General features: G+C 36.8%; 1 protein-coding gene across 1 annotated transcript in view; it reads left to right on the top strand.

The window, feature by feature from the left end:
* Ammecr1 (AMMECR nuclear protein 1) overlaps positions 1 to 13,221 on the top strand; it is a 231,925-nt gene that overhangs the window by 214,740 nt on the left and 3,964 nt on the right. The window contains exon 4 of the mRNA XM_031368843.1: positions 340 to 454. Within this exon, the coding sequence (XP_031224703.1) occupies positions 340 to 454 (115 nt within the window). The remainder of the gene's footprint in view (positions 1 to 339; positions 455 to 13,221) is intronic.

Here is a 13,221-nt window from a genome sequence, read left to right as displayed (position 1 = left end):
TATATATATCTTCTCCTCCAGTCGTTGACTCGGAGGCCTTGAACATGTTTCCACTACTCTAGTTTATTCTCCTCAATTGGAAAATGAAGAAACAGAGAAAGTGCTCTTTAGGAGATTGACTTGAACATTCACTGGTTACAGTTGAAGTAGCCACAGGATTGGCCAGTAAACCGAATCCATTAAATGAAGAATATTGACTTCTAAAATTGATGATCACTTGTGCATCTTTGATAAGTTCTGCTGTTTCTTAGTTATTTACCTGATTCAAATGATTGTCAATATTTGTACGTAGGAACCTTCATATCCAGTAATGGCTTTAATCTCTGCTGTCTTCAACAGTGCCCTTAAAGACAGCCGTTTTCCACCAATGACAAGGGATGAGCTGCCAAGGCTTTTCTGCTCGGTGTCTCTGCTCACTAACTTTGAAGATGTTTGTGACTATTTGGACTGGGAGGTAAGATTATAGACATGTTACATGAAGGTGACTCCTAAGTAGATGTTAACAACTTGGTCCATAAAGTGAAGCTTTCCATCCATTTTCACACAGAAATAAAGCTCCCTGTGGAACAATGAGATATGATTGGCTAATAGCAACTATACCCTGTGGTGTTAGAATCTCCAAACTGACTTTGGTATTCACTTTTATCCTAGCTCACCTAAGCACCCAATAAAGGCTGTTAATAAGTAGTGAGAAGGAGTGCCTGGAATCTATTTCTCCCTGTATTTTCATTCCATTCCAGTGCACTGTGCTGTATATAACTGCTACTGAACATTTAGACAGTCAGAGTACACATGTCAGAACGGAGCAGCAAAAGTTAGCATAATTATCACTTGGAGGAAAGTTTCTGACAGTGGTAGAGTATTAGTAAACTAGAATGAAATACTGTGAGTTTATTCCTGGCTACATTAATATAAACATTTGAAATTACAGCAATAATACTGTTCTATCTAGGGTATGTCTTTGCATTGCTATTATTAGAGAAACCTACATTAATCATATCTTTATTCAACTTTACTGTGTGGGAACTTTACTAAGTTCTCATGGTGATTTACTTTGGAGGTTAGAATTGCTGAGTGGAAGTCCCGACGCCTGTAGTCCTGAATAGCAGCTGTGTTCTAGGTTGTGTTCTACATGTACAGAGTGGCAAGCTAGGGTCTCTACCTTGATTCAGAGAGAAATTTATACATAAGGTATGAAGAAACTTGCGGTAGAAGATTGAAACAAGGGAAATCCACTGATAAGTAGTATCCTCTCACACACCACTTGTAAACAGAATTACTGTACCCTTCTAAGAGCTTCTCCTTCTACTGCTGTTTTCAGAGAATCATTCCTATTGTTACTGAGACAGCCTTGTAACCAGATCATTGTCTTCACAGTTGATTGGACTTGAATTTTATTTTTGGTTTCTTTATGATTTCTTGAGACTACAGATAGTTGACTTTCACTACTTCTGGGTACAGAATAATATTCTGGAGATCTGTCTCAGAAGATCTCTGATCTGAATTATTTTAGTGACACCAGAGCTCTTTTATAGCTTTTTGTATCCGAAGATGACGAAAATGTCCCCTCTGTGTTTTCTGATTGGCTTTTTGTGTCTTTATCAGAAAATGAAACCATCCTAGGGTCTTTATAAAGGAAGAAATAAAATAATAACAGTTATACTAGAAAATTTGAAAAGTGTCAACCCTTTTATAGCACTGAAATTTCCTACTTCATTTTTGTTAAGTCTGACATTCCTATTTAATGTTCCCCCCTTTCCCTCCTTTCCTCCTCCTTTCCCCTTATCTGTCAACCTTTTGGTTTGTTTGCTTGAGATAGGCTCTCACCATGTTGTCCAGACTGCCCTCGAACTCAAGATCCTCTTCCCCTCTGCCTTCCTAGCAGCAGGATCACAGGTGTGCGTCACACCATGGCTGGGTTTTTTTTGTTGTTGTTGTTCTGTTTTGACTTAATGGTTCCAACTGACATCCCGATTTTCGAACATTTACTATGCTCTGTATGGCAATTTTTTACTGGTTTGGGACTGTTGCTTTTTTTCTCTCTAGCCAGAGTTTAATTTTTGCTCTGTAGACTAGAAAATGCAGTGTCTGTAGTGGTGGCATGGGGGGTGAGAAGCGGGGAAGGCCTCAGATGGAGGGGAGGAACAAGCTACAGAAGTACGTCTATACTCACTGCAGCCACCAAGTTGAAAATACAATGTGAGTATGGGCAAACACATTAATATGTCTTATTCACAGGGGCTTCTTTAGTAGTGTATGTATGTTTCATTTGAAAGAAGAAATTGTGACCACAATAACTGATAAGTAGGTAGGTAAGAATAAGTAGGTAGATAAGAATAACAGTGGCATTTGTAACTATAAGAATGTGAGTTAGTTTTAGGTATACAGAATTAGGTACACAGAATTAGGAATAGCACCTTTCCTTCACATCAACAGTTCTCAATAGGAGAAGCTCACCTCCCTGTGTGGCTTTGATGTTCATAAAATGTATCTTGTTTTCTACCGGGTGGATGGAAAGTACAGCAGCTGAAATATGAGCACTATGTATTTTGTCAAGTATTATTTATCTTTTGTGGTCATTATCTGTCAGCTTGAATTTCTACAAGAGTCTATATTCTTTCAACTTGGTGTTTGGGAACTTAAATTTCTTTTAAGATTTTTTTTTTAAATTTTATTTATAAAAAGATTTATTTATATGAGTACACCCATTACAGATGGTTGTGAGCCACCATGGTTTTGCTGGGAATTGAACTCAGGACGTCTGGAAGTGCTCTTAACAACTGAGCCATCTCTCCAGCCCTCAATATTTGTCTTATTATATAACCTTCTCTTGTTGATTTAAAACAACACACATGGCTTTGTACTTTTAGTACACCAGCATTTGAAAGTGAATTACACACTGCTAGAATAGTTGTGCTAGGAGGAACAGACTGTCTCTTTCTGTGATTTCATCACTGTTTCAAAGAAGACATTGGAAATTCACAAGAGTAACGGTAGCATTTGTAACTCTAAGAATGTGAGTTAGTTTTAGGTATACTGTTGCAATTGAAAATGGACTGCTGTTCTTTTAGGAAGGATAGTCTAGATAGTCTAAAGGTTGCCTTTGGTAATTAAAGAAAACCATTGCTATTTAAACAGAGTATCAAAATGGAAGTATTTTTATTTATAAACTGATACAGTTCTACCCCTAGATATCTGCCCAAATTAATTCAAGGCAGATATTGAAACAAAAACCTGAAAAAGAATGCTCATAGCATACTTTTCACAGTAATCACAAACTGAAAACCCAACTGTTTATAAATAGCTATATCCATATCAGCCATAACCCATGCTATAGCATGGATAAACCTAGGAAACATCATGCTAAATGAAAGAAGCCAGACATGAAATGTCACATACTGTATGATGCCACTTACATGAGCTAGGAAGATTAATGGATGAATGGTTGTCAGAATTTGGGAAAAGCTTGAATGGGAAGTGACTGCTTCATGGGTACAGCATTTTCATTTGCAGTGGTGAAGTTCTCGAATTAGTGGGTGTTAAATTTTACAAATGTACATACATACACATATGCGCACACACATGGAAAGAGAGTTCTTAGTAATATTAACTTATTTAAGAAAACTTAACTTTAAAGTATAAAAAGGGCTTATAAACAAAAGTCCCTCATAATCTTCACCGTTTCGTTTCTGAAAAAAGGTCCTTAGTGCCATCTCTGGCCTCTACAGGCGCAGATTGAAGCAGATGCAGGCTGAAAAGGGTTGGAAACCATTATATCTATAGCACAAAAAATAATAATAACATTGCATTTGGGTGTTCTAAACTGTTTCTTTACATTCTTTATCAATACATTTGCATGCTTAGTTATATGTGATTACTAGGTAAAAGATGGCTTGTCTTTGTATATTAATTCTATAGTTTTGATAGAGTGTGAAAAGTCTGACTGTTCCGAAAGCTATAACCTTCTCTTTGAGAAATCTCACAGTCAGATAATTAGACCTCTCTTCCCTGAGTCAAATACCCGATTGTCTGTATTTAGTTTTAACACAAAATACAGAGTCCTGCATGTGCTTATGCCATAACAAAATTAAAGAATTTTAAAGAAAAAAATAAGATAGTACATTTATTATAAGCAGAAGTTAGAATAACGGATGACATGTGTTACTTCAGCAGAATCCCTAATTAGAGGGATCATTTAAAGGTATGAAAAGTGAGTAATTTAGGGAAAATATTCATTAACTGATGTGTTGTCATATCCACCTGCAAAGCTAAAATGGTTGTTCAATGAGGAAAATTACTCCCCCAGGGAAAATTCTAACACAATCTCCTTTGTGTTTGAACATAAAAACTTATCATCACCACTGTTCTGTGTTCTTCCACTGACAGCGTTATGCTAATTCTAAATGACAGGATGATTGACAGACATGGCACTTTAGAAAAAAGCAAACCTCATGTAGCATGTTGGAACCTTCCTAAATGACACACAGCCTGCAAGTAGTATAGTTCCACTGTTTGGGAGTCGTGTTTCTTTTAAAACATTATGAAAGGATGGAAGACAAATGACAGTCAGAGTTTGATGGGTTGATTCTAGGTATAGTCACCTCAGCTGCTTATTTTCAGGATATTATAAAGGAATAAGCTTTGTGTTTGAATCGCTTGTATGGCATGCATATTACCAATGATTTTGTTGGGATCTAATGTACCACATCGCTGACAGGAGTCAAAATATTTTCTAAATTATAATCAAGCATCTTTGAGCTTTTAGAGGGAAGATCATTTCAAGGCATGAAGAACAGATGTTTTCTAATGTATCCTAAAGTAAAAGCTTCAATCATATTTAGATAAGTTAATGACAGTTGTATGAACTAGAAGGCTTTTTCTTCTTTATCTGACTTTGAAGACAGCTTTTTTTTGGGGGGATCACTTTTAGTATATCACACTTACATAGAATCATCCCATGCTTAATGGAGCTGGCCAGCATGATACTTGCATGGTTCAAAAATCAGCTCTTGAACTATTAAAGGTAGACCTGGTGTCTCTAGTCTTTCTGTATCCCTAATGTAACAAAGCATCTGTCATTGTATGTGAGCCTTGAGGACTCCTGCTACTCAGTGAGCTGTATTTCATTTTCAAAAGAACCTCTAATGCACACCTCTCCAGTGATCACAGTTCCATTTCTGATGTATCTGGTTGCAGTTAATAATAGGGCGCTTTTATAATATCCTTTGTGAGAATAAACAGATGACATGAACAAACTGGCTACTGTCATTATCCCCCCCCCCATATTTTAGATGCTAATATTCTTTTCACTCTCCTTTCCCCCATAAAGGTTCCCATTTTTTTTAGATCCTCTTAATGTACAACCGAAAACAGAGTCCCCATTCATACACAGATGGCTAGCATGACTCACAAAGTCACCAAGCAAAATGACTTCTAGTTGTATGTATACAGTCTGTTTCCCCCTTGATTATTTTTCTGCAACTCTGATGTACATTATGTCCTGTTTTACTTCTGCCTTAAAATTCCTGCCTTTATGAACATGAGATAAACAACAACAAATAAAGCTGTTTACCTAGATGAGGAAATTGCTCCTCATTGTTATTTAGAAGGACCTTGAGATAGGAGGAGATGCCACTGTGGTTATGGAAATTCAGTCCTGGTCCTGAAGCCCTGTGGGGTGTTTGGGACCACTGGGGAAAGCATGCTTTGCACTCACTGGCCATCCACAGAGGGTTTCTTAGGTGCCATCAAGGCCTCTGAGGGAACAAGAAGCTTAATAGGGAAGCAAGCAGTAAAGCAACTTTGAAGAAGTGGATTTACCCCATAAATATTTGCATTATCCATTTGGACCCTTAGTGAATGAACAACCGAGTCTGTTCTCAGGTTTCCTGCCTTCCTGTCTGTATTGTTTGGTGGAGGAAGTTTTTCTGTTATTTTTTTCCTCTTAGAATCTAGACTGCCTTCTTTTCTCCCTCCATGGAGGTTCAGTTACAGTTCTTTCATATGCAGTTTGCATGTGTCCCCAGCATTTAATTTTTTTTCAAAGTGCTGCATTCTGAGGAAAAGGGGACTTGGGTTCTGTGACCTCCTGGACCTCAGTTTCTTTACTTGGAAGTTGAAAGGGTTGAACTAAAGTCTCTTGACAGAGTGTGGTTCTATGTCAGAGTCATGTTTTTAAAAATGGCTTGTGTTTTATTTTATATGCAAAGAATGAATCAGCCATTTAGAAATCATAAAAAGAGTTTCCTAACTTTTGAAATGGTCATTGTCAATGTAAATGCTGGCCAAAAACTGTGAAAGAGTCCATTTTTTAAAATGTTGCATTATCCATTTCATTTTCACAAAGAATCCTCTTTGGTAACAATGAGATAGAGCTATCAAAGCCTCTCTTTCATTACAGTGTCATTTCCTCCCTTAAGTCAGTAGTTTATATCTAAATGTAAATGCAACAATTGCGGTAGGGACATAGTATTTTATAAATGCTACTTTGCCTTACACAAGGACACGGTATACTTTATTGTCTTCCTCATAATTTCAAGGTTAATCTATTTTCATAAATTCAAGCCCCTTATTAACTGTTTAGAAACAAATCTCTTTCGTAAACTAAACTTACTCAATGTACACTTAGAACTTGGATAAGGTTTTTCTTAGCTTCTTATCAGGCAAACATTTCCTACAGAAACGTGTTTAACCAGAGATGCCCTCTCCATTCAGCATTTGAAGAGTAAACTAAGTCATAGCTCTAGGCTTTCAAAAATATAAATAACTTCACTTTCTTCCTATTTAAATTCATCTCCTTTGTCATTTCTTTTTTAAAAATGGGAGGAATGTATTTTCATAACTTTTGATGAAAAGCAGGCTTTTTATTAAATGTCACCTATGTTGCTTGAACTTTGCATGGGAAGCCAGTGTGTTCAGTTTTTCTGGATGTTTATTATAATTAGTCATAACATAGAAGTGTTTTTTCCCATAATTACACTCTGAGCTGTCATTTGTTCACTGTGTAAACCTTTGAGTAAGAAATTTTTCTATCATTGCAAATGACACATTAATATATTTGGCTTCATAGCTTTTTAATGAACTACTTCATTAATATTGCTTTATTTCACATCTTAACTGATTCTTCACAAGTTCATAGGGGTTATTGTTAGACAGTTCAGGTACTTTAGTGTCAAGCTATTAGGTAAAAATAAATGTTATATCTGATTTTTGTTAGTGAACTTTTGTGACTGAATTGACAAGCTCATATTCCTTATAGATAAGAGGTCTAAGTTTCCTGCATGAATTAAAACTACTACAAAAGCTAAGATCTGGTCCTAAGAGACTGAACTAATTTATTGCTAAGCTAAAGTAACTAATTTACAGAGATTTGAGACCAGAGCAGCATATTTGTATTTTATTTAAGGGAACACTTGCAGTTATTGTTACATAACAAGAAAAAGTAATCCATTAGCTGAGGTAGATGATGAAGGCAGCTACATTAAAATATTACTAATGCCCAAGTGATGAATATGTAATCAATTATCTCTTTTGATTTATATTCTTCTATAAAACTTATCCAGAGGTCTTCAGAGTGCTCTAAGATGCACACCTGATTAGCAGTTCAGGAGAAAAATCTTTTTATCCCTAAATTACTAAGTTACTAAGTTATGTGTTAGTCATACTAGGGATTACAGGACAGTCACACTACCTTTTCCTTCTTTATATTCTTCTAAAGAGAAGTTCCATATGTGCATCTCTTCTTATATTCATGGTCACAATTAGTTGTTAAAATTTACAACTTAAAAGTTACTAATGGAGGGAGGGAGGGAGAGAGACAGACAGACAGAGACAGAGAGACAGAGACAAAGAGAGATCCAAATTTCAGAAAGACTTTAGAAATCTGTGAATTAGCCAGTTTCTAAAGGGGTAATGTTAACCAGATAGATACCTGCAGAACTCCAGAATTTCCACTCAAACTGGTGGGCAAAGAAGTGCAGCCAACCATGTGACCGAGAATGTAAATGGAGGAATTAGAGAATATGTAGTCTAAAAGAAATGTTTTTAGGAGTACTGAGTTTGGGGGTAAGCACTGAGTAGTATCTGTACAGATCACAAAATCTTATAACAGAATTAATTAATCTAGATTACAAACTTGACAGGCCCAGGTTTGAGATATTGTCATCTCTTCTGTTGAATTTGCTTTCACTAGGGCAAGTCACTATTGTGAAAGGCTGAGCTGGAGTGGAGTAGAATCTACTGTGATGGGAGGAGTTTAAGAGGACAATATATAACCCTGTGAGTTTGTAGTATTTTTAGAAAAGAAAAAAAAGCATCGAGTTTTCCCACCTAGAAATATGGGAGATGCAGACACTGCGTCATATCTGTGGACTGTCCTGTGCTGCTTTGATTTCTGGTGACACAGTCTTAGGTTTCTTTCTGGATGCATATGTATGTCATCAGCAGTGCAAGCCTTGAAAGAGTTGGAAGTGTGCCAAACATCCATCCCTGCTTCTCTCATTAAGAACTGAGTCCTTTCATTTACTTCAGTGGTACTGGTATATTAAGCCTGGCAGGTCAGTCTTTTGTGAATGGCCAGTAACTGGCTGTGTTGATAATTACAAAGCATATTTTGCCAAATGATTTCATCCAAAAAGGCATGCCAAACAACTTTTAATTCGCTGACCTCCTGCTATATATTTCTGTATGTTATTCAAGATGAACTCACTGGAAAGGAGTGGGGGGGGCATAGCCATATTGTTTAAAAAAAAAAAAAAAAGCACGAGGCTCCAAAATGGGAATTAATGGAACTGGCCCTGTCAAGAGGCTGAGATAAGATAACACCCAGGGAAACTGATTGATATTCTTGGCCCAAATATTATCAGGTGCAGATTTAGTTTCAAAAGTCAGGACTTTGGACATAATTGTAGACCCTAATGGTCAATGGTTTCATGGAACCCATTCAGCTTAGCTAGCACGCATTTTCTAGACAATTATACTCTTGGCAAGATGACTTTCTATTTCTTCATCGTGTTTTAACCTATTCAGATTGTCTGTTCACTGATTAGGCTCACCACTAAAAGCAGGGTCCTTTTGTAATGCTGCTAACGTAATATAGGAGTAGTACTTGCCTTACAGATAGATGAGGGTTTATTAAGCTTTGACTAGGCAGCTGTAGAGAGTTCATAACATGGACTATGTATTATAATAGAGTAGGAGAGGGCACTTTTTAATGCTCTTAGGTTGAGGGCCACTGCATTAGAGAATAATAATTTTAAGTGAAGCCACATTTCTAACAAGGGGCCAGATAATGAGGATAAATGAAATCTGCAGTCAGTCTCAGAGTTCATTTCAGCCATTAGTTATAATCTCTTCCACCAAACCTTTTACTATGAAGCAAAATTGATTAATTTGCATCTATCTCTTCCCCCCCCATCCACATGCTTGCTGATAGAATGAACAAATAGAGAAATGGATGAGAGAGCAAAGATGATGGGGCTGAGACGCAGTAGACTCCGGGATATATAATCCCTCAACTGGAGAATCATGATAATATATCTGAGGGGCCAACATTAATCTTGACATGTAATCATTCTGAGCAATGTTAAAAACAAAAGATTGTATAATATCATTAGTAAAAATTATTTGCAATGGAATGGCTCAGAATAAATATAACTTTCTCTTTAGCATGAAATAGAAATCTGTTGAACTGGTCTTAATGTTCTCTCAGCACACTCAGATATAGGTCCTTTTAATTCCATATCCTCTTATGTATAAGTCTTGCATTTAATTTACTAAAACTCTAGTTTATTTACAGCTCTACATAGTAAAAGTACACTCTTGATTTAAACAATATTATATAGCAGCTTATAGACCTTGAAAGCATTTTTTTCTTAGATATTCTAATTATTTTAAAACTGTCCTGCGGAGTCCCTTGAAGCTAGATTTGTAAGTCTCCAGTTTTTGCCTACTTGGCTGTATTTCTGAAGACTGGTACAGTCAGTTAGGGATGCATTGCCATTCTTCCCTAGATGCTTTCTCCTTTTCCATCCTAAGTAGTTTCTAAGGTAATTTTAGAGCAGACTTACTTCAGGGAATACCAATTCTCTATGTAACTGATAAAAATCTCATTGAAAACTACAACAATAGCTGTGATAACACAGACCAGCAAAGCAATGTAAGGGAGAACACATTTATTTTTGCTTACAATTCCATGGGGTATATAGACCATTGTGGTGAGGAAGGCAAAGTTGCAGAAGAATGAGGTTGGCACCTCACATTGTGTCAGTGGTTGGGAAGCAGGCAGAAAAAGACCAAGAACTGTGGGGCAAAGCTATAAAACCTCACCCCACCTCCCATTACTTCTTCCTGTAAGGCTCTACCTTCTAAAGGTCACTGGCTGGAGACCAAGTGTTCATCCACAAGAGCGGGGGATGCTTTCCCCATTCACAGCATAACAGCCATCTTTTTGGTCAAGAAGACTTAGTTTGCAAAGCCGGTGACTTCCCTATGCTGATCAGAATTGGTTATTTTCCACAGAGTATCAATTTCCACTCTCCTGTTTTGATTCTTCAATATATCTGTTTGTTGGCAGCCATGGTCCAAGCGTGATGAAAAAGCTATTGCTTAATGAGCACCAAAGAGAACATTAGTTGCATTCTCCCGAATCTGCTAGTTGAAAAATGAGTCACCCCAGTTTGGGCTTCCTAGCTTTGTGGCATCTTTCTGACCTATTAAAACTGTTGCTTCACACAAAGCATTTATCTTGAAATCACCATATTTATAGGAGCTTTCAGTTGTTCAAATCATAGGAACCCATAAAAGTGTTTTTCTTTTAAATCAAAATTGTTGCCTGGGCCTTTTCACAATACAAAAGTAAATCAACAATCTTGGTGAGTAATTTTTATTTTGTTCAACATGTCCTTCAGTTTGATCTCATGTAAACAAGTTCTTAAGAAACAATTTATATACCATACAATTCGTCTTAGACTATTTTAATTACTAAATTGCTAGGATTTAAAATCTCAGAGATTTCTATAGAAGAGCACTGTGTTCTTATAAAAAAAGGATTTATATATCTAAACTACTCCTCCACCTGATTAATTATTTTTCTCCAATATGTAGGCGTGTGGTTTATCATACTTGCATGGTTAGTTAGTAGAGATTATGTAGTTTAACTAGGGTAATAGTCACTGTCAGGAGTTGATTCTTTTCCAAACCATACTCGCTGAAACCATTCTTTTCCAATACCCCCTTCCTCACCCTAAGACAGTTAAATGTTCCTCAGTGTGCAGATAAGAAACTCAGAGTTTTGACTAGACATCTTAATAACACCAAAATTATCTTCAATTTTAACATGACAGATTTCTGATAGAGGTAAAGATTCAAAATTGACTCCTATGAATGATAGTGCATAAATTACATGTGCTGTGTATTTTGAAGAAGCAAATTCGGAAGCCTCTGCTATTGTCACTGATCAGGAAGTTAGAATAGAGAAAGTATCAAATTTGTCATTGTCTCAGTGCTCTCTCAGACACTGGGTGATTGGTACATGCCTTTCATCCTGGAAATGGTTGGGAACTAGACACTCATATTTCCTCTCAGCTGTCCACAGTCACATCCCATGGGGTCTGAGAGGTCTTACTGTGGTGGTTTTTAAACAAGCTGTCCTGGTTGCATTTTTAGCAAGAGGAGATTCATAAGAATATTGATATCAAATAGATAGAATAGCCACAGGGATACACTTTAGTTAAAAAAGAACACACAGTAATTGCTCAAGAGATCTGACAGGCTCAATGGGTATCTGTATGAAGACAGGATGAAATCAATTTATCAGGGGACATTTTCTACTCTGAAAAAAACTAGAAAACCTGTGCCTAAGGGCAGAAATAGCAAAAGCGATCTCACTGACATGTTTCCCCTATAAACCTTAACATGTATACCCACACAGAAAACATAAAAGGCTCTGTCTCCATACATCTACGCTAAAAAGAAGCCTCTGTGGTGGGAATAGTGTATACCTGCCTTTACACTCGCCCTCCAGTATGTTAGACAGCCTTATACTCCTCTTGGGAAGTCTCGATCCAAGGCAACTAGAGATATGGGAGAATGGAATAGGATCATTGTCCTTTTAATTTTTCATTTTTATTATCAGTGTTTTCAAAGAAGTGAAGAGTTCAGAATATTTTTTCTTCAGCTTTGTGCACTGTTCTATGAGGGGAATGGTCAGCTTCCTTTTGCTTGTACGCAAATTGAAGGGAAAGCACATTGGTTTTGCTTACAAACAAACAAACAAACAAAACCAAAAATATATTAGTAACACATCTTCCTACAGTGGTACCTGAGGTAGGATACTAAACTATACTATTGCCTTGTCCAAGGCTAATTTGAAATCTTTATTGCTGTTATATTGAAAGATACTATGCAACATACAGTCTGCTCGTTTTCATTTCTTTTTACCCTTTTCTTCTAAGCAGTCTCTCACTATGTAGTCCAAGCTATGGAGCTTACTGTGTAACACAGATTGGCCTCAAATATATACAATCTCTCCTGTCTTGCTTTCCATGGGCACCACCCCATCCAGCATATTTTTTTTAGACTATCAGACAGTGTTGGTTTGCGTACATGTGAGTTACTGATTTTTTTTTTTTTAGAGGGGGGGATATTTTCTTTATTTACATTTCAAATGTTATCCCCTTTCCCGGTTTCCCCTCCAGAAACCCCGTATTACATCCCTGGTTTTAAAGGCACTAGAGCTTGTGAGAGTCAGCCCAGGAAGTTTCAGAATACAATGTAAAGTTGTGAGTGTGGCTACATGGGTTTTTGTTCTAGTTTCCTTATTCCAGGCTGGGAGTTGTGGCCATCAACTATCCTACTCTAACAGAATGTTTGTTTTAGATTTCTAAACAAATTGCCTGGCATATATTGGACATAATGCACATCAGTGTTTTTGCAGGCTCTATGGATAGCATACTAGCCTTCCAATCCAAAATCAAAACCTTGTAAAACAGAAAATGAATATATACTTCTAAAAACAAGGGGAAAAGATTGCTGACTTAGCCCAGTCGTATTGTGCTTATCCTAACAAGCAGAAGTCCCTGGGTTTGCTCCTGAGCTCTGGAAAAAGTAAAAATGAAGGAGGGGGAATTGCATTGAAAGTTAAATTATAACTTTTTCTTTCTGTTTCTATGAAGAAGTCTGTACTAATAAAACTGCCAATTTCTTTCAGGTGGGTGTGCATGG

This window comes from Mastomys coucha, chromosome X (assembly GCF_008632895.1).
Source record: "Mastomys coucha isolate ucsf_1 chromosome X, UCSF_Mcou_1, whole genome shotgun sequence".
Lineage (NCBI taxonomy): Eukaryota > Metazoa > Chordata > Mammalia > Rodentia > Muridae > Mastomys > Mastomys coucha.
The sequence above is the reverse complement of the archived record's forward strand: the minus strand, read 5'-3'. Positions and strand labels throughout refer to the sequence as shown.